This window comes from Ambystoma mexicanum, chromosome 3q, assembly GCF_040938575.1.
Source record: "Ambystoma mexicanum isolate Mex_15411 chromosome 3q, UKY_AmexF1_1, whole genome shotgun sequence".
In the NCBI taxonomy this organism is placed as follows: domain Eukaryota; kingdom Metazoa; phylum Chordata; class Amphibia; order Caudata; family Ambystomatidae; genus Ambystoma; species Ambystoma mexicanum.
In genome coordinates, this window is record NC_090926.1 from 562,632,956 (window position 1) to 562,654,297 (window position 21,342).

The 21,342-nt window shown below is 47.9% G+C and overlaps 1 protein-coding gene across 1 annotated transcript in view; it reads left to right on the forward strand.

Annotated features, from left to right (window-relative positions):
- RANBP17 (RAN binding protein 17) overlaps positions 1-21,342 on the forward strand; it is a 2,111,817-nt gene that overhangs the window by 414,799 nt on the left and 1,675,676 nt on the right. The window contains exon 10 of the mRNA XM_069654335.1: positions 6,303-6,449. Coding sequence (XP_069510436.1) covers positions 6,303-6,449 — 147 coding nt within the window. The remainder of the gene's footprint in view (positions 1-6,302; positions 6,450-21,342) is intronic.

Here is a 21,342-nt window from a genome sequence, read left to right on the forward strand (position 1 = left end):
AAGGCCAACGTGGGTGACAAATGTTATGTTCCTACTCTCGGGGCATAGTACCAGTTGGTGGTACCCCTTTTGCAGGTCGAGTTTGGAAAAGACCTTCGCCCCGTTTAGTAGGTGAATCATGTCCGTGATGCGGGGCGCTGGGTGTCTGTCTCTCCCGTCGGATGGCTTGATTCGAGTGTTGCATGTCCACACACAGTCTTATGGCCTCAGACCCCTTTTTAGGAACCGGGATGAGCGGGGAGACGGACGTGGTAGGGCACGTGGCATGTTCAATGATGTCCTGTTCTAAGAGTATGTGGAGTTCGTCCTTGACTTTCTTCTGGATGTTGACTGGAATTCCACAGTACGGTTGGGCCACTGGGCATATGGTGTTGTCTACGTGGAGCTTGATTGGCCTGTTTTTAAGTTTGTCGATTCCCTTGAATATTTTGGGGTATAGATTGTTGACCATTTCGACCGGGTCTATGTATTTGTGGACCATTATATTGTATAGAATGTGGATCAGACCCATGTCGGCGGCCGCCTTGAAGCTTAAAACGCAGCCACTGTCCGTCTCTGTTGCCAGGACATGTATTGGTATATTCATTTGGTGTCCTTTGTAGCGACAGAGCCCACTCAATTGTCCCAGACACTTTAGGGGTGTCTTGGCTCCGTAGGCGTATATGTCGACGGTCGCTGGATGTAGCTTGGGTTTTTGAGGTAGGTCGGCGTAGATGTTCTCGCTTACAACGTTTACCGTGGCCCCAGTGTCTATGAGAAACTCTGTTGGCCTCTCATTGAGCTTTATGAGTGTTGGGCTGTGAGCTGTTGCTGTGGGGTTACATAGGGCATAAACGTAGGCCTTTTTATTCTGGTCGCTTCCTGCCGAGCTGTGGTCAGAGTCTGTGGGGGATTGTTCCACCAGATATCGTACGTGGCGTCTCGATCTGCGTTCGGCTCTTGCGCGCATTACGAATCTCCTTCTTTCTTTCCTCTCTCTCTTCTGCCGGTCCTCTCCTGAGTCTCTGTCCCTTTAGTCTGGGGTGGGTTGACTTTGCGTGCTTTGGGTGCTAGAGGTTGGGAAGGCACTTGACGACCCGATGTTCCGGCCTTTTGACCTGGATGGATTGTCTCTGGGTCGGTCTCTTCCTCGGAATAGTCTGCATACGGCCTTGAAGTGCCCTTCTTCGCCACAGGAGGTGCAGCGTTGTCCAATCGCGGGGCATGTCCCTTCGTGTGGGTATTCGAACCTGCAGTTGTAGCAGAAGAGTTATTCAGTTTTTCTTTCTAATTGCAGTTTGTTCACGCTTTCCACTGGGTTGGTGTTACCAAAGCTCTCTACTTGGGTTCAGAGAATTTTTGAAGTAATTTTCTGTAGAATGCTTGAGACTCGCATCTTGAGATGATTTGTGACCTCAGTGCCTCAGTGTTTGAGTAGTTTGCGAAGTCTCAGTGTTTTAGCTTGGTGCGTAGGCACATGACAAAGGCGTCCATTGTTTTACCTTTTGCTTGTTTGGTGCTGTGAAACAAGTGTCTTCCATAGTCCACGTTGGTGTGTGGAGCAAAGTATGCTGCTAGCGCATCTTTGAGTTCCTGGATCGAGTCTATGGAGTCTGGGGGCATTTCATCAATGATATCCCGTGTAGCGTCCCAACTGCCAATTTTAGTAGGCCTATTTGCCTGGCATCTGCGATTGGTCCCGTGACTCCCATGTACAGGTCAAAATCTCGGATCCACTTGGTCCATCTGGGACGCATATTACTGGTCTGTTACATCAAATGCACCTGGCATCTGGGCTGCCAGGGTGTCTGGTAGGTGGTAGGGCACATGATCTGGTGTAGGCGCCACCGGGGCTGGGGGCCCATTACCCTGAGCTTGTGCTCCTTGCCCATCATCCTGCCCTGACATTTCTGCACAGTGGGGGTTTCACTTGCTGTCTCTGGCTTTTCTGGCTGTTTGCCGCATTCTTCCTCTCCTTGATGGCCACCGCTGGGGCATGAGCACCATCCGTCGTCGCCCTTGGGTGGTGTCCCCTATGGGCCTCCCCTCCCTTTGCAGGGTGTGGTGTCGGCTGTTGAGAGGGCTGGATGGCCGCAAAGTGGCACGAGCACATCAGTGTGTCCAGGTTCCCTCAGAGCGTGTCCACCGCACCAGCTGTTGTGGAGCTCATTGTCCTTGCATGTGTTTTCTCAGTGGGGGGGGCCCTCACCCTTTTGCGAGCGGCGCACGTGTCACGCTATCCTTTGGCTCCGTGGGCCGGTAATGCAGGAGAGCCTCTCTCTGCCGCGTGCAGCATGTGCATTGTGCTTCCCAGTACGCGTTGCTGGCTGGGCGCCGCTACGGCGTATCCTTGTTCGTCTCCGCCGTGTACGCGGCGGCCCCACGTGACTCACCCAGTCACCGCTGCAGCCCGGGCTGCTCGAAGCATGTTGCGTGTGCTGCTAATGGAGCGGGCCTGCGCCTCGGGCGCTCCGCTCCTCCTCACATGTGTTGTGTCTTGTAAGTGTGGGCAAGGACAGCTCTCTCCTGAGGGTGGCCCCGCTTACCGCTTCACCACCTTTGTCGCCATTGTAATGGGTTTGCTTGGGCTGCGCACGCCGTGGCGCAGTAAAGACACGGATACGGGGAGCTTCAGAAACAAGTCTTCCTTTATTAGCAGATAACTTCGAACTGCCCTATCCCCCTGCCCCCTCCCACGTCACTTCCCGTCCTTGCGTCAGTTCCCTCCCTTCTACCGCCCCCGTTCCCTAGGAGACATCAACGTGACACTCAGCAGCTCTGCAGGATGAAAGGAATGCCACTGACTCCTCACAATCTACAGAGGGAATATCACAACCCTTCCGTTTTGCCTTGAGACAGTGCCACTGCTACGGCAGTAGGGGCGTCTAGTTAGTACCGTACATGCGGCCTTATGCCTTTTGACTGTAACAGGAAGTTTCGCATACTTGTATTTGCGTTTCATCTGAGCGGGAGGAAGGAAGACAGGCTATCTACATGACAACACAATGTGGCACTTGAGGCAAAACCCAGAACAGGTCTCTGTCCACTCTGCCTCCATCCTAGGTACTAGGCACAAGATCGAAGACAGTCCAGGAAAAACCAGAACGGCAGGCAACACTACTCTTTAGGGATTCCTTGAGTAATTAAGGATATAGCAGCCATTCTAATATCCATTATTTCCTTGTATTTTTTCAGTGTATGATTGGTTAAGGTGCCAATTTCTCAAAGATTGCTCCTTGAATTCCTTTCTAAACTCTTTCCACTAGAGGCCAGTATTGTCCTGTCCTTTCCCCATTACAGTTACATTTCACTAGCAAACTGACTTTTTCTTCTGAAATATTTCGTTTCTTTTCTCGGACATATATGTCTTTTTTGTACACGTGTTCTATAAAAAATGTGCATTAAATATGTGTACTACAATTTTTACTACACGTAATATTGGGTTTAGAAAATAATGTTGTTTAGCACATTTAAGTTGCATGTTTAAACTCCTAGTGCAATGTTATCTTTGAAGGATTGGACTGTGCATGAGTACAGCTGCAGAGTAAAGCTGTATGAATGAGCTCATTTATTAATGGGGAGACTGATGTTGCCATTACGGCCATTTTTGTCATGCGCTTTGTAATTCATCACTAATATCATTCCAGCTCCAGTATGTCTCACCATGCATTTTAATATCTGCTGGTCTATGGATTATGTGGCCTGAGTAGGAGTACATTAAGCAATACGTACATGTTCCTTTTTGTCATATGGCAGAATTGCAATTTTCTTAACAATTTGTCACAGATTACATCTGACGACTTTTGTTTTTTCATTTTGACTCGAGGATTCTCCCATACCAAGCATGCTACCTTTCCACATCTGCCATGCTTCCACCAGTTCTTTTCTTTGTTCCCTCCTTCCCCACTAACTCTATCCCTGTTTCTTATATCCACGTTCATAATTGTTAGCATTGATCAAAAAAAGTGTACCAGCTAATTTACATAATGAACATATGAATGGCCAATGAGTATTAGTGCAATATAATTTAGCTCAAGTTTACGTGATAAGTGGTCCAATGCAATGGAAACTGAGTCGTTTTACTGTCTTCAGTTAAGTGTGGAGCTACATTTTATTATATACGGTATTGCTCATCGCAGTGTTTTCTTGCTTCTTCCAAATATGTACAGATGACATTCAGACCTCTTTCAAACTAGGCGGAAACACTTTGCGCTCTCAAATGATCTCGCTCTGCCTGCCTGCTGTGCATCCAGGAATGGATGATTTATTAACATCCTTTGACTGAACACCTTCAAATCCCAGACCCTCCAGATACAACCCTGCAATCAATTTTTTCCATAATCCCTCTTTCTCCAAACAAATACATGGTCATACCAAGAAATGCTGCTTTCACCTCGGCAGGCACAAAGGCAGCCTGTTATTTCTCAGCATATAAGCCCCACTGCCTTAATTGGCTCGTATTCTTAAGCTTCTTTCTTTATCAATTATTGGAGTAATGTTATTTAAAATGTTCTTTTTAGTGAGATTATTTGGGACCTCCCTCTGAAGAAGGGACTTTTGACTCGTTGGGGGTTGACTTTATTTCCTTCAGCGTGGAATGTACACCTACAGATTCTTGGTGACTAACTGGAAGGCCTTTTCACTACTAAGAGTATTGATATGTGTGGCTATTTAAATCATTTTAAATTTCATAATGGAAATAGTTAAATCTTCTAGAAACTTTATACAACTGCTAGTACATGGGATGTCTTAATAGTTTTTTGTATAATCTATTAAAATGTTATGAATTTGTAACAATGTTTTGGTTAGTCCTATTTTGGGGGACACAGCTGCCTGAGTGTTCGGGAGAGACGTTAGTCTCAGGCAATATTTTTCTACAAGTTAAATCCATTCAGACCCCCCAGAACAAAGGGTTGTTTTCTCGTCTGCACTCAATTAAGTGCTTAAGACACAACAAAAGACATAGCATTTCAATCTAACAAGCTGTTGTGCTCACACAAACATTTGTATTCCTTCCTCAATGTGCCACACAAAACCAAAGTGGTTAAAGTCACTATTCTGTCCCCTAAAACCTGCCCCACCAAATATAACTTTCAGAATAATGCTGCTAGCTTGGGGCTGGGCTCGAAGCCAAGAGATCACATCCCACAGCCTTGAAATACCCACACAGGCTCATACAGAATCGGAGAATTGACTTAAAAACTCTATGTATTATTCATCAGGTATATTTAGGGAAAAGTCCTATGTCCTATAAAAGATACTCGCACTCCAGTAACCTTGGCCTGGTTATATATACCGGCTCAGTGACATGTGCTACTGCATCAGCCAAGTAAGACATTTGACTGAGCCACCATTGGAGCCCCAGGCCCATTGGAACAGCCCTCCATTCCCATTTAGAAGCCAAGATAATCATCTTGGATGTAGAAAAGTATTACAAACCCACCCCTTAATAACAGTGTTTGATGATTAACTTCCCCAGAATATTTTTTGCAAACGGGGACCTGGATTATCGATCCAAAATTAAACCCTGTTGACTTCCAAAGACTCCAGTGTGTTTCTGGATGACTCCTATTCCTTAGACCTGCTATTAGCTCCTTATCCAACACCAGATGGATCCTCTTCCTAGACCATGACACTTCCTGAACTATCCTCGTACTGATGTGGAATGTTTGACTTTGAGTTCTAGACTGGCATCAGAGTCCTTCCATGGCCCATAGACCAGCATGATAATCTGGGACCCAATCATGCAATGCCAATACCCTGGATCCGATTGTGGACTTTATTTTATCCTATCCTCTTGATCTTTCTGTAGGTTGTCTTCTAGGTTTTGGTCCCTTTATGTTCTTCACCCTCCGCCCACTCCTTATCTCTTAAGTACTCAGGAATGCGGCAGAGGCTATGAATGATCTTGCCCCCACGTTCCCTGCCTTGATCTCATGCTTCCCGCCCTATCCCTCCCATCTACACTGTGAGGTACAAGTCAGCTTGGGTGCCTTTCCAATGAACAATACAAACATTGCTTGCAACCTCTTCCTCCATGCATGTCTCCACTTATCCATATTCTTCTTTACATCTCACACAGTCATGGCCAATGTTTGTTTTTGTTTAATTTATAATGCAAACTGTTGCTACTTCCCTACTTTCCTACTTTGCTTTAGTAAAATGATTTAGCAGGATCAGCAAACACTCACTTATATAAGCATATTGTCAAGGACACTTATATTTACATGATATCTTTCTTTATGTCAAGCTGTGATTCATGCTTGTGGGATGAATGTATGTTGTGGGACTATTTAAGGAAATTTATTTATCTTTTGGTTCAGGGTTTGTCTGATCCAGGCAACTATCATGAATTTTGTCGGTTTCTGGCTCGCCTAAAGACTAACTACCAGCTGGGAGAGCTTGTGGTTGTTGAGGACTACCCTGAAGTTATAAGACTGATTGCCAACTTCACAATTACCAGCCTGCAGGTAAGAACAGGATTCTTGAATTTGATGTAAATCAGGTTTACAATAAATGTTTTAGCTAAAATATATGCATGCTTATTAAACATTTCAAAGCAAAATAATGAAAAAGTTGAATAGTGAAGATGTGTGGTTAAAGGAAAGCTGAGCAGGGTGACATGCAAGCTTATTCCGCTCTGTAGTGTTTTTGTTGAATATCTGGCCCTCCCTTAATCGACGTCAGACTTTGATTTTTTCTTCACTTATTATGCTATTCTCTACATAATTGACATGGGTAGTCCCTCTCTCTGGGGCTTCTCCTTAGATAGAGCCACAGTGTAAGCTCTTGGTCCACCTGTGGAAGTCTTTTCTGTCAGGCAAAAATGTGCCATGCAGCATTGCCAAAGCTCACTGCCCCGGTGGTTGCAATATCTCTTAATGTTTGCTTACGCTTTGGAGCTGTTCTGGCAGGTTTGTATGTGCAAAAATAGAAGGTACAATTCTTAACGAATTTCACACGGTCTTTGGCTACAAGGCAAACGTGGGGTTGCCCATATATCTTAATATTGTTTAATCGCATCATATTGCAATAGAAACTACTCAACAGCTTTTTGAGCCATGCTGAATGATGACAAGGCACCAATCCTCTAAGGATTGTTAGTTAAGCAGTGTGTTCATCACGTTCAAGGCTTTCTGGAGAGATGCCATTAGCATGTGATGGGGGTCTTTAGAATTGGGAAGACGACGTCCAGTGTCCCCTAAAGATTAGAAGATGGCTGTGGCTGGGGTGTAGCAGACCAGTTATCCAAAGATGCGGAATCCTGACACAACTATACATGGTCTGTTGGCCCAATGATCATGTTAAATGTCTTGTTTCTACATACTAAGTGTGGTGTAAATTGTTATGATACGTACATTTAATTTGGCGAATTACGGCAGTTTAACAACTTATCCTAAAACCAAGTTAAGATAGTAATGTAATTTAGATCCTTTTATGGACAATACTAACTCAAATGTAATAATCGATATGGTGACAACCCCAGCCCACACAGGTGCAAGAACTGTTTTGGCTATATTTTGTTTTTATTTAACAATATATTTAATTTAAAAATGGGTGGTTGCCTTCATAGCAGAGGGAAGTCACAAAAATACTAATCAAAATACAGGTTGCCATGAAATACATAATACAAATCACCACGCAACATGCCTGCCTTTGTCACATTAACAAACAATTATATCACTTGACATCCTTACACAAATATTCATATACCATAGTGAAACTCTATAGTGAACTTTCTAAATGTGGGGGTCAATTGCCTGTGTCTGCGACAGTGTTGCCACTGACTGCCTTTAAGCGGGTGCTCGGGGCTGCTAAGAAAGGGGACGTTTATATGGTGGCCACACTGAGAAGCAAGGGGCTGGATACGGACATTCCTCCCCCGCCCCCCCGGTCCTAATTCAATAAAGATGCTGGGAGCTTCCTCTTCAAAGGCAATATTGGTACCTATTTATATAGGCACGCAGGGGGAGGAGAAGAACTTGCTGACCGTTGAGAACTTGATAGGAGGAAGGGGCACGCTGGTGAAGGCTTGGTATAAATCTGAGCCAGCTTTGTATAGAATATTTAAGTCTGTCATGGTGCCACAATCGGAAGGGGCAGATGAATGTATCCGTATTGACTCAGTCCTGCACCACGTGGGGGGCAATGTATCAGAGTGTGCCGGTAATTTAGACCAGGTCTTGACACGAATTGAGGCGAATGTGCAAACTATAGTTTCCCCTGAAATTGGGCAGGAAGTGGACTTGGTCTCCGATGTCTTTATGTTGGCCACAGTTATTTCCCACGAGTTGGAGAAACGAGTGAGGCTTTCCCTTGACTTCAAATCAATTCAGTGGGTGATTCCAGAGTCACCAGCCCACATTGGGGACTTGATGGAGATTATGCTTCACCAACTTGACCTGTACCCGAGTGGTATCCATGACAGCCCAAGTGCTTTCGATATCAGCAAGGTTAATAAAATGATCTTCCTTGAGAATATTCAGGAGCCAGTCCCTGTGGAAAGGTCTGTCAGCATGGATCCAGTCGGTTTGATGGATAAGCCCTTTGTTCACACCCCTTGGCAAGCTCCTAAACAACCCAAAACAGGACAGGACACGATTTTTGTGGATGAATTGTCCTTCCCAGTGTTGGCGCGCTTGATGGACACAATGGACATGGGCTTTGAATCGCTTAATTTTGAATGGCGGGAGGTCTGGTAAATTTTGAAGGAACCCGGTGGGAAGGTGAACTTTTTGGAGGCTCCAATTTTAAGCCAGAGACCACTGGACAAAACGTTAGAACATCTTCCTGCTTTGCAAATAGTGACAGGAAGTATCTTGCTTCAGGGCAAAGGTTAGTTAGGGTGTGTGGAGCACGAGGGGCTAAGGCAAAGGGTATAGGATACACCCTTGCCGTCTGTGTCCATTGTGGATTTGTTCCAAGTGGATGCAGAGGACAAGACTGCAATCAGTATTTTAAGCAGTAGCCATATTGAAGTCACACCCCCTAGGGCAGGTGATGGAAATAGTGTTGGGGCAGGGCTGACTAAAAAGAAATCTAAAAACTTTAAGATGCCCCCTAAACATAGAAATAGAGGCTCGCGGAAATGTTTGACAATTTTCGGCATACGTTGGATACTGTCCAAGTTGCACAAAATATAGGTGATGCCCCAAAGAGGGACAAGATCAGGAAGTTGAAAGATACGGGAACTAGGGGACTCTAGCAGGTAAAGGGGTTAAGATCTCAAAGTGGGTCATCCAAAGCCTGAATAAGGGAGAATAGAAATAGGAAGATCATGGAAGTGGAAGCACCCTCTTTTGACTTCAGTAACATTTCAGTCTATCCTGTTTAAGACGAATTTATGGAAGAAGGTTTTCAAGATAAAACTGTTATGGATAGCTAACTTTAGACAGGGTTATAACATCTTTAGGCGTTGGAAAATCTTGTACTTTGAGGGAAACGGGAGAGGGACCTTTAAATGGCCCAATGGGAAGTCAAGCTCACCCTTGAAGACAACAGTGATGAATCCCCTGATTAGGGCTAAGTCCCAGAATTATTTCCCTTTGTTTATAAATGCGGCTGGAACAAAAGTAGTCCAGAGAGTAGAAACTGTGGTGCAGGGTGTAATACAAAATACTCCCCCTGTACCAAGAGCGATTGAAGAAATGGGGTCAGGTGAGCCAAAATGTATAAAGCTCTCTTAGCCAAATCACACACGGGGGCCTCTTAAGGTGGTACAAAAGAGATTGGGGAAACGAGGAGTTACTCTAATCTAGCTACTGGCTCTGAGGTGGTGGCTTACTCTCTTTGTTTGAGTTGTCTATTTAAAAGTACTAATTGAGCTCCTTTAAATAAAAATTATATTCTGTCACTGTTAACAGAGATTCCAAGTCTTATATTGGTCAATTCAGCTGATATAAAAACAGTGGGATTTGTGTATGATGACTGCCGTGACGTAGTCAGGGTCCATTTTGCACTCACAAATCATCAATAATGCTATATTGGGAGAATTTGAAGCCCTCCTAGCTTTGGGCTTCGAAGCACTGGAATCAGGCCCCTGTAGCAGTGCCAGAACCCCAAAGGCCAGTGTAAGGGCTTTTAATAATGGAGAGGGTAGTTTGAAATTGACTCTAATGGGACGAGTAGGCGGAGATCTCCACGAGAACTGGACTGGGTTAACCATTAGTGGCCCATGAGGGGAGATTGTTTATACTGGTTACAGGGAGGCTTGAAAGAAGGATACAGTGATCATGTCATGGAATTCGAGAGGTTTCACAAGTATTGTAGCAATCGGGGTATATTTGTGTCATTTGACATAATCTGTTTGCAAGAGATGCTATTGTTGGACGTCCCTATCCTGTAGGTTTTGAGGTGAAGTTCATAGAAGCGCAACATGGCTTGAGAGGTCGCCCTTTTAGGGGTTTATTGACAGCGATTAGACGCAGCACCGGTATTACTATGCGGCAGATTGAGTCGCAGAGGAGGGATATGTTAGTGACCCTTCTGGAGTGGAAGTTGCAGGATTCAGGTTCAACAAAGAAATGTGTGTTGATAAATGTGTACCGGAAACCCGCCAAGCACCAGTACCGTTTGGCGGGGCTCTCTTTTTACTTTTGGGTGAAATCCCAGAGGAGGGTGTGCAGGTGATTATTCTGGGGGACTTCTACGCTGAATGCTTAGGAAATAGTTGGTACTCATCCCAAGATAAAGTGAACACCTAGAGTATGAAATGGGTACAAGGTTCCTGGTGTGTCAGGAACTGGAGGCCTGGGGCCTGACACCACCTAATGGTAACATGTTTGGAGATGTCTCCCCAGGGTTTACATAGCACAACAACACTGTTAGGGATCCCCCCGATTGTTCAGATAAATTCACAAAATCACAAATTCCAGTGGTCACAAAAAATAGCAGCGCTGTTTAACCAGCGGGTCGGTAATCTTCTTAGTAGAAGCGATAGTGGAGTATGCTTGCCTCAGGGTTTTGTGCCTTGCTATCAGGGACTGTGGACGGTCCTATAGGAATGCCACTGGGTCAGCGATATCCTCCTCACCACTTGATAAACAGAGCTCCCCCAAAGTACCTTCCTCCTCCTTACCCGAAGAAGACGAATAGTTGAGCTTCTTCCGTCTAGGGTGTCGCACTTGAGTCTTCTTTTTGGAGAGCAGATACGGTCTGCCGCGAAAGGAAGCCACCATGACCCTTTACAGGGAAAACCACGGTGGCCCCTCTCCGCGACAGCCAATAGTATGAGGGGAAAAAGCCACCAGGCACAAAAACCCTCGATGCCGATGTAACTGGACAGTGGAAGTCGGTCTGTTAGCGAAGTCCAAGCCGGGAGGAATACAAATCTCCGGAGGAGAATACAATGGAAGTGAGAGGAATGCAGACGAACAGCAACGGTAAACAGATGCGGAAGGAGCGAAAAACTCAGGGAGAACCAGGAGGAAACCAGCCGAAGGAAGGCAGGTAAGATGGGAACAGGGGAGGAAAAAGGGGGACTGGAAGGGATCAGAGAGGGGCGAACAGGTCGCAAAGGAAGTAGTACTGGGAGCGCTATAGCAACACGGGAAAGCACAGTTGCAACGCGCTGAGCCGGCGAGAAGTGAATAGTGATATACTCAGGCGGCGGCCATGATGGAAAAAGACTAGACCGCGGATACTGGTTTCCGAGAAAATGTGGCGGAACAGTCTAATGGCGTCGGAGTCTCCATCGCCGCCAAACACGCCAGGCATCTGTGGTCGTGACACTTGCATTCATTCTGTATTGGGTGACTTGATGCCAGCTTCTGCTTTAGCTAGGAATTTTAAACAGTTGGGGACCAAGAATGTTTTTGACAAAGAAGTTAGCTCCCGGAAAACACAGCTTTGTCGGAAGGGTCATGAGGGTAGTTTTACGAGAGAGATTGCTGCCATGAAAAACAAGTTAAAAAATTGGCTGAAAGGCCGCATTTTTGTAATGGCATTAAATGATGTAGAAAAAAAGTTGGGATGCATTTTAAGTAAAAATGGGAATTCATTCTGGCAACTAATGAAATCAAAGTGGTCAGATAATATCTGCAGTCTCAATCTATATCGGAAGAGATTTGGATAAACAATTTTTCTGCTCTCTATGTAAAAGGGGACTTGAAAGCTTTAAAGGATTGTTTGTCAAAATTGGATGAGTGTGCTATTCTGTGAAATGGAGGATATAGCTGCATTAAATAGGACAAGCAAAAAAGTCCAATGCCCTGGGTCCAGATGGCCTTGCCAATCTAACATTGAAGTCAGATACTCCGCTTTGGTCACCTTGCTAGTTTATTTGATGGCATTTTATACCATGGGGAGTTTCCAGCCTCGAAGGGCACAGCATTCATTGTTTTGATTTTCAAAGGAAAGGGGTCAATTTTTGCCTCTGCACTACAGGCCAATCTCCCTGCTCGACGCTTCGAGCAAGATTTTTGCAAGACTATTAAAGGAGATTCAACTGTGGGCAGCTAATTCTAGGTCTTCGGACTTCTGCCAGTCTGGTTTTAAGAAGGGATTGGGAACTACATGAAACAGTTTTGTTCTGCCTCTGTTGGTGAAACAGGTCAAGAAACAAGGTTGCTCAATTTACGCGGCCTTTCTTGATTTAAGAAAAGTGTTTGATCACGTAAACCGCAAACTTTTGTGGAAAAAATGAAGTGCCAATGGCTGCCCCCCATCCACCCCTGGTAAGTATGCTGCTGGCCTTACATAGGGGACAAAAATAAAGGTCCGATTAGATGCTGAAGGCTTGTGTACAAGATGGATCGATACCAACCGGGGGCTATGCCAGGGGTGTGTCCTTGCGCCATTTTTGTTTAATTTTTATATAAAAGACATGGTAGATTGGTGGGCGCAGGTGCGGACTAACCCCCGCTGTTAGGGACCACGAGACTACAGCACCTGAATTATGCAGATGACATCCACTACCTGACTCCAATAGGCCTCCAGAGAGCCTTAAATGCAATTAGTGTGTATTTAGAGAAACTGGATTCTCCCTATTAATATCAGCAAATCAAAGATCTTGGTGTTTAATTGGCCTACTGTCTAAATGGAACAAATTTGTGTGGTCTTTAAATGGGCAACATTTTGAAGTTGTTAGCCAGTATAAATACTTGGGAAGTTACCTTTATGCTAGTCTGGCCAAGTCCAGCAACATCAGGACTTAGAGGCAATATGTATGGCCACTGCAGTGGAATTGGGACAGTTTGACTACTACTTCGGAAGGTACTCAGTGCTCCCATTAATAAAATTCTATCACCAGACGGCGCTGTGAAGGTTGATCTTTGGCGCAGAGAGTTGTGAAGGGTATATTTCTTGGTAGACACTGGAGGCCAAAATGTGGAGCAGGGTCTTCTGTCTGCCGAGTTCAGTACCTTTTGTGGAACTCCGATTTGAACTGGGCATTCGAGGGGATTGGGTCCTCCGACGTATTCCATATCTATGACAGTAATCACCACAGCTGTGCTGCTTCGGAAACTTTTTCGGCGTCTGCGTCCTGCGTCGATGACGTCGATGCGCCGCCGTCGAGGACCTCCTCCGACGTCCGACGTCATCCGATGTGATAAGTAGGACGCACGACGCCAGTAGCCTCAGTTCCGTTTTTTCCGCGAACGTGTTGCTTCGTGTTTCTCGGTTCTAGCCTCGACTCTTTGGAGTTCTGTTCTTTCTGGTTCTTCGAGCCTGTTCGTTTGTGAATATTCCTTCGCAGCGATGTCTTCCGCTTCGTCTTCAACCCCGCGTCCGGGCTTCAAGAAGTGCGGGGTGTGTGGGTCCAAGATGTCGGTGACTGACTCGCACGACGCCTGCCTCTGGTGCCTCGGGGAGGCCCACGACACGGATGACTGTGTCGACTGCCTGTCGCTCACTTCCAAGGCCTTACGCGAACGTAAGAAGAAATTGTCGGTAGGTCGGGTGTCCAAGCCCCGGAAGTCGAAGTCGGCGGGGCTTTCGACGGATGATTCGAGGGGTGACTCTCCGCGTCATCGTCGGAGGTCTCGTCGGTCTTCTTCTAGGAGTCGGTCTCGCCACTCCTCTGCCTCTTCGAGGCGTTCTCGGAAGCGCCGTCACCGGTCGCCTTCCAGGTCCTCTTCCGAGGACTCTGCCCGGCACGTCGGTTATCCCACCAGCCGTGCGACGCCGGAGGAATGGGCTTCCTTCGGGAAGAAAATGTTGGCGATTCTTGAGTCGCAGGGTACTCAACCGTCCGCGCCCCCGAGTGGGGTCGGCCGTGTGAGGTCGAGAGACGCCGCTCGCAAGAGTGGTCGGCACGAGTCACGGGAGAGGTCCCGTTCGGACAAGGAGGCTCGTTCTCGCCGTACCCGTTCCAGGTCCCGGTCCTCGACGCGATCGAGACCGTGTGCACCTGTGATGTCTTCGAGGAAGACATCGACGTCTGAGGCGTCGAGGGCGTCGACAGGCTTTCTCGAGGCTCCGGCTCCGAGGAAGTCGTCGAAGCCGTCGACGTTCAGGTCGTCGAGGGACACGCTCGGGGCTCCGGCTTCGAGGGCTGTGTCGACGCCGCCGATATTGGAGGCGCTGCATCTGACGTCGACGCCGATTTCCTCGACGCCGATCCTCTCGGCGCCGTCGCCGGTTTTCTCGACGGCGGCGCCGATTCGCTCGACGCCATCGACGCCTTTCGTGTCGGAGGTGCCCCGTGTCTCGGGTGTACCCCCTAGGAAGGCTCTGGCTAAGAGCAGGCACTCTCAGGTGCCTTTCCACCACTTGGATTATATTTCGGAGGCGGATGAGGATTCGGTTGGCCTGGTTCCTGGTCAGGTGCCGGATGACATTGTCTCGGGCCATAGTCAATTTGACAAATTGAGGCAGTCGCTGCATGATGCTAGTGGTCTGGACACCTCTCCGGAGGTGGAATTTGGTCGGCCTGAGCCTGGCTCCCATGCCGATTCCTCATACCGGCGCCTTATGGCTAGGGTGTCTGAGTATCTGGGATGGTCTGCTCCCCCAGGGGAGTTTGTGCAGGATGATCTGACGGACATCCTTGATGTTGGTCCCCCATCTGACCCGGTTCTGCCATTCCATATGGCTTTACAGCGTAGGGTGGCGGCGGCTTGGACTGCTCCGGAGAGTCTCCCGGCAGTGGGCAGATCCTTGTCGCGGAAATACCGTCCAGCCAGTGGCGACCCCTGCTACTTGACCAGGCACCCCACTCCGGAAAGTTTGGTGGTGCAGGCGGCCACGGCCCCGGCAAAGCAGGCGTCGTACCCTACCATCCCTCCTGATAGGGACGACAAACGTTTTGATGGCTGGGCGAAGAAGGTGTTTTCTTCTGGTGGTATGGCGCTTCAGGCGGCCAACTCCATTTGTGCCTTGTCACGTTTCACGCACACTCTGTGGAACTGTGTTGCGTTAGCGGCTGAACATATTCCCGAAGGGGACGAACGGGATGGTTTCCTTGCTTTGGTCCAGGATGGTAAGGATGCCATGTGTGAGTCCGTTCAGTCGGGTTTGGACTTAGCTGAATGCGTCAGTAGGTCCATGGCGGCGAGCACCGTGATACGCAGGTTTGCGTGGTTGCGGAAGTCGGGGTTTGCTCCTGATGTGCAGTCCCGGCTCCTCAACATGCCCTTTGATGGTGAACATCTTTTTGGCAGCAAGGCTGACGAGAGCCTTGAGAGGTTGCAGACCTCAAAAGCTGCAGCGAAGTCGTTGGGCGCTGCAGTTCGCCAACCTCCGCCTTTTCGTCCTAGGGGACAGCAGTGGAGGGGTGGCTCCTTTCGCTATTACTCGTCCTTTGGTAGAGCGAGAGGAGCTGGCAGTCAAAGGGGCCAACGCAGGGGTACCAGAGGTGGACGACAGGGTACCCGTGGTGCCAAGGCCGCTCGGGCAGTTGCCTCTTTGCCCTCAGGTAACGCCGCAGCCGCTCCTACTCAGTCATGAGGCCTTGTCCCATGGTTCGCCGGTTGGGGGAAGGCTGGCGCAGCATCTTGTAGAGTGGCGTGCCATTACTTCGGATGTGTGGGTTCTGGAGATCATAACCCACGGCTACTGTCTTCCCTTTCGGCACAGGCCTCGCGACAATCCACCGGGGAACCTCTCTTTGAAGTGTCCGGATCCGCTCCTTGCGCAGGAAATTCAAGCCCTGCTGGAGAAAGGCGCCATAGAACTGGTGCCTGTAGCGGAGAGGAACAAGGGATGGTATTCCCCTTATTTTTTGATTTCCAAGAAAGACGGGGGATTGAGACCCATCATGGACTTGCGCGGTTTGAACAAACTCCTCAGGAAGGACAAGTTCAAGATGGTTACTCTCTCTCAAGTCCTCCAGGCCCTTCAGCTTCAGGACTGGTTGGTGTCACTCGACCTCAAGGATGCTTACTTCCATGTGCCGAACCATCCCAAACACAAGAAGTACCTGAGGTTCGCGGTTGGCGACTCGCACTTTCAGTTTCGGGTCCTGCCGTTCGGTTTGACCTCCGCCCCGAGGGTTTTCACCAAGCTCATGGTGGTGGTGGCAGCGCATCTCAGGCAAGGGGGGATTCACGTCTACCCCTACCTGGACGATTGGTTGATCAGGGGGAGCTCTCCCGAGCAGGTCCTGGATCATCTGTCCGTCGCCTGCCACTCCCTTCACAGGCTGGGCTTCTCCCTCAATTTAAAGAAGTCCCATTTGACGCCAACGCAGAGGCTCCAGTACATCGGAGCAGTGCTCGACACTTCCCTGGGGCAGTGTTTTCCTCCCCAGGTGAGGGCTCTTCACATTCAGCAGATGGTGCGCAAGTTTCAGCATGCCCAGACGCTCCCAGCGTTCGAGTTCTTGAGGTTGCTCGGCCTCATGGCGTCCTGCATTCTTCTGGTGCCAGAGGCTCGCCTGCGAATGAGATCTTTGCAGTGGGCACTCAAGATGCAATGGTCGCAGTCCTCCGGCAGGATGTCGGACCCGATTCAGGTGCCGCCCTCGGTCGCCCGGGACCTTCTGTGGTGGGCCGTCAAAGGCAACTTGATGAAGGGGGCTCCGTTTTGGCTTCCCTGGCCGGAGGTGACGATCGTGTCGGATGCATCCCTCACGGGATGGGGAGCTCATGCCAACGGGCTGACAGTCAGCGGTCGTTGGTCTCCGTCGGAGTCCAGACTCCATATCAATCTGTTGGAGCTGAGGGCCGTCAGGCTAGCCCTGAGGGCTTTTCTGCCGACTGTGCGAGGGAAGAGTGTCCTGATCCTGACGGACAACACAGTGGCCATGCACTACCTCAACAAAAAGGGGGGGGCAGGGTCACTTCCTCTGTGCAGGGAGGCGATGCAGCTCGAGTTCTGGGCCATCCAGCAGGAAGTTTCGATCTCGGCAGTTCATCTGGCCGGAGTCGAGAACGTGACGGCGGACGCTCTGAGCAGGCAGTGCACGATCTCTCACGAGTGGGAGTTGGCTCAGGAGATTCTCCTGGAGATCTTCGCCCTTTGGGGGACCCCTCAAGTGGATCTCTTTGCCTCCAGTGTCAACCGGAAGTGCGAAAGGTTTTGCTCGCGGGAATTTCCTCCAAAAGGAGCCTTAGGAGACGCGTTCGTGGTGGAGTGGTCGTTCCCGCTGCTGTACGCGTTTCCTCCGGTCCCCGTCATCCCGCAAGTGCTGCGGAGGTTACGGAAGTTCGGTTCCCGGATGATCCTCATTGCTCCGGCGTGGGCTCGGAGGACGTGGTACCCGGACCTTCTCGACTTGTCCATCTGCCCTCCACGTCGTCTTCCCTACCGAGACGATCTGCTCTCACGGGAGGGGGGTCAGGTTCTCCATCCAGGGGTCGGATCCCTCAACCTTCACGCTTGGCTTCTGAAAGGTTGAGGTATAAGGATTGGGACCTCCCTGAAGACGTGATGGAGGTGTTGCTTTCGGCCCGAAGGCCCGCAACTAAGTCTCTGTACCGTTGCCGTTGGCGTAAGTTCTGCGACTGGTGCAGAGTTCAGAATGTGGATCCTTTTGCATGTGACATCCCCATGGTTCTGTCCTTTTTGCTTTCTTTGGCCCACAGGGGCTTGCAAGTGGGTACCGTTAAGGGTTACCTGGCGGCGCTGTCCATCTTTAAGCGCTCATCTGAAGAATGTTCTTACTTTAAAATCCCTTTGATTTCACAGTTTCTGAAAGGGCTCACTAATGTGTTCCCTCCGTCGCCTTTCCTGGTGCCCGGTTGGGATTTGAACCTTGTTCTTAGGTTTCTTATGGGTGCTCCGTTTGAGCCGTTACATTCTTGCCCTTTGAGGCTGTTGACTTTGAAAACTGTGTTTTTAGTTGCGGTTACTTCCGCTCGCAGAGTGAGTGAGTTACAGGCACTTTCTGTTAAGCCACCCTTCACTGTATTTCACAAGGACAGGGTTGTCCTTCGAGTTCGTCCTTCTTTTCTTCCGAAGGTAGTGACGGAATTTCATTTGGCCCAGAAGATTGTTCTTCCGGCATTCTATCCTCCTCCGCATCCTGGTAAGGAAGAGGAGAGGCTCCATAGGCTTGATCCTAGGAGAGCTTTGAGCTTTTATGTTTCCCGCATGTCCCGGGTCAGAGTGGACGATCAACTCTTTATTGGTTACGCTGGTAAGCGCTTGGGGCAAGCTGTGACGAAACAGACTTTGTCCCGCTGGATTATTTTGGCCATCTCGGAGTGTTACCGCTTGGCGGGCAAGGACCCTCCGGCTGGCTTGCGGGCCCATTCTACCAGGGGCTTGGCTGCATCTACTGCCCTGCAGAGGGGTGTTCCTATTCGCAACATCTGTGATGCTGCCACCTGGGCTTCAGTGCATACATTTGTGCGGCATTATTCCCTCGATTCCATCAGAGGGCAGGATCTGGCCTTTGGCAAGGCGGTCCTTTGCTCTGCTATTTGATTGGCTATTCTAAATTTTGTTTCTAAATTCTTTCCCTCCTCCTTGATTTGGTACTGCTTTGGGAGTCTGTCATAGATATGGAATACGTCGGAGGACCCAATCCCCTCGAAGAACAAGTTACTTTCTTACCTGGTAACGTTCTTTCGATGGGATGGTCCGACGACGTATTCCATATCGCTCCCGCCCTGCCTTCCCCGCTGCAGAATTTCTGTTGCGTTTGCAGCTTACGTTCCGCAAGGCTTTGTGTCGGACTGGCAGTTGACTATTGTCACACGTTCTGGGGGAAAAAAACTACAACTGAGGCTACTGGCGTCGTGCGTCCTACTTATCACATCGGATGACGTCGGACGTCGGAGGAGGTCCTCGACGGCGGCGCATCGACGTCATCGACGCAGGACGCAGACGCCGAAAAAGTTTCCGAAGCAGCACAGCTGTGGTGATTACTGTCATAGATATGGAATACGTCGTCGGACCATCCCATCGAAAGAACGTTACCAGGTAAGAAAGTAACTTGTTCTTCTCTGTAATAACAAACATTGAATTGGGCCTTCTTCGGATTCGTTTTACGTATTCCTACATTTTATATGGGGGGGGATTGTGTATGGTTTTGAATGAATGGGTGGAGGATCGGGCGGTCCTTTGCGGAAAATTAAATCCTCAGCTGAAGAGCTTTGCAATAATCCAACCAAGGTTAAGCAGATACTGTACAGGTCAGCATGGATTGACACTAGGGCAGCAGTTTTGGAAAATCGATGTTTTAATTATCATTTATTTTGGTTGATAAAAGGTTTTTAAAGTTATTGCGACCTATTTAACGAAGCATCCATCGAAAGAGTTTCATTTAAAGGTTTTAAGATTTAAATTGAACTGGTCGCCCACAAGAGAACTGCAAGGAATGAGGAGAATCATTGACAAATCAATGATAAACTACTGCTTCTGCTCTCTGGAGGTGGAATCATTGAAACATTTATTGTGGATTCGAATTTTAAATACAAATGAAATTTCGCTTAGAATTTGGGATTTCCTATATCACACCAGTTTTAAGTAAATGTATTTTTGGTGGTAAAACCTTTGTAAATGAAATTTTTTGTTTTGTTTGGTAAATGCTAAAGTTCAGTTGATCAACTATAAAAGCATAGTAAAAAATAAAATAAAAAATAGCTATTCTAGTTCATAATTGTCTTTTCTTCAATGATGACCACAAAATTGCTCAACCCTTCAATGAAATGTCATATCTTAAAACCTGGACAAAACAACAACAAATCAACTTATGATTAGAAAATGTCAGATTGTACCAAATAGGTGCATGAATAACTTTGTGTGAAGAAATACCTCATACCCAACTTCACATTCGTTTTCTGTGTTAATTCAGAATTTGAATCCTTTAAATTAGATGGAAACTCCATGTAATTCAACAGAAATAATTAGCAAGGTGTATGCAAGTTTTTTGTAAGCAATGTTCAAAGGTTACACACCAAATCATGTTTTTATCAGAATATGATCAAGTAAAAGGAACATTCTAAATGAGTTTGGTTTAAGCGGGAGGGCAAGTGAAAAGAGGAATCCATATGTATCCCAGGCTCCTGAGGTCTTATTTCCTTAAAAAAGCTATTCACCCATATCCTGAAGACTAGAAAGAGACTCATTTGGGAAATTAATTAGATAAGGCTGTCAACAGGCAGTTAGTCTGCTAGGGAAATTGAGTAATTTGAGAAATGGCCCTCTCCAGTATTGCATTTTTAAGGAGATGTTACATCTAAATATGTACAAGGGCCTTTGCTTCTTTTACTTTGTCTATTGCTGGATAGAAACCATTGGAGAAGGGTCGGTATCAGGGATGATTCTTCATAGACCTCCCAGCTGCTGTATTCCCCTCCTTCCTCCCTTGAGCAGCAATTCATTGGACAAGTAATCTGATCACACTTCTCAACCCATGCATCAGGTAACCTAATCTCCTACGCTCTGCTCCCTTCTGGCTCTCATGGCGATTGCTTCTGTACTCGGATGTGCCTCTTCTCCCAGTTTGTAAATTGGCATGAACTTCCTCTGGATAGTTGACCACAAATTAAAATCCATAATTAATAACCAGTGATCAATAATCCTTGTTGTGATGCTGGAAATGTCTTATGGAGGGACAGGGCCTCCTAGTCCTTGTCCTGCCAATTCTCTGTGTGTGTTTTCCTTATGTTTTCTGCCACTGAGGTCCAGCCTGGCACGGCAGCTCTTCATTTTATCTTTTGGTGAACAACACCCATGGGATACCTTATGGCACCCATGGGTGAGGGTACACCCTTGTACCCCTTATTTATATTTTTGGGCACCAGTTTGTTGCCCACATAGCAGGGTATGGGCTGGTGGCAGCTACATGCTAACTTGGAAGTGGCTCTGAGTGTCCTCCATTTTGGGATACCCAGTCCTTCCATAGGAATCGATGGATTCCTACACAAAGGCAAGATGGCCACTGTGGCCTCTTGGTTTCTATTGCCTTTAACCTTGTTTCCCAATGTCCTGGGAAGCCCCAACTCTGCCCCTTCCTTCTCAATGGCTGTTGGG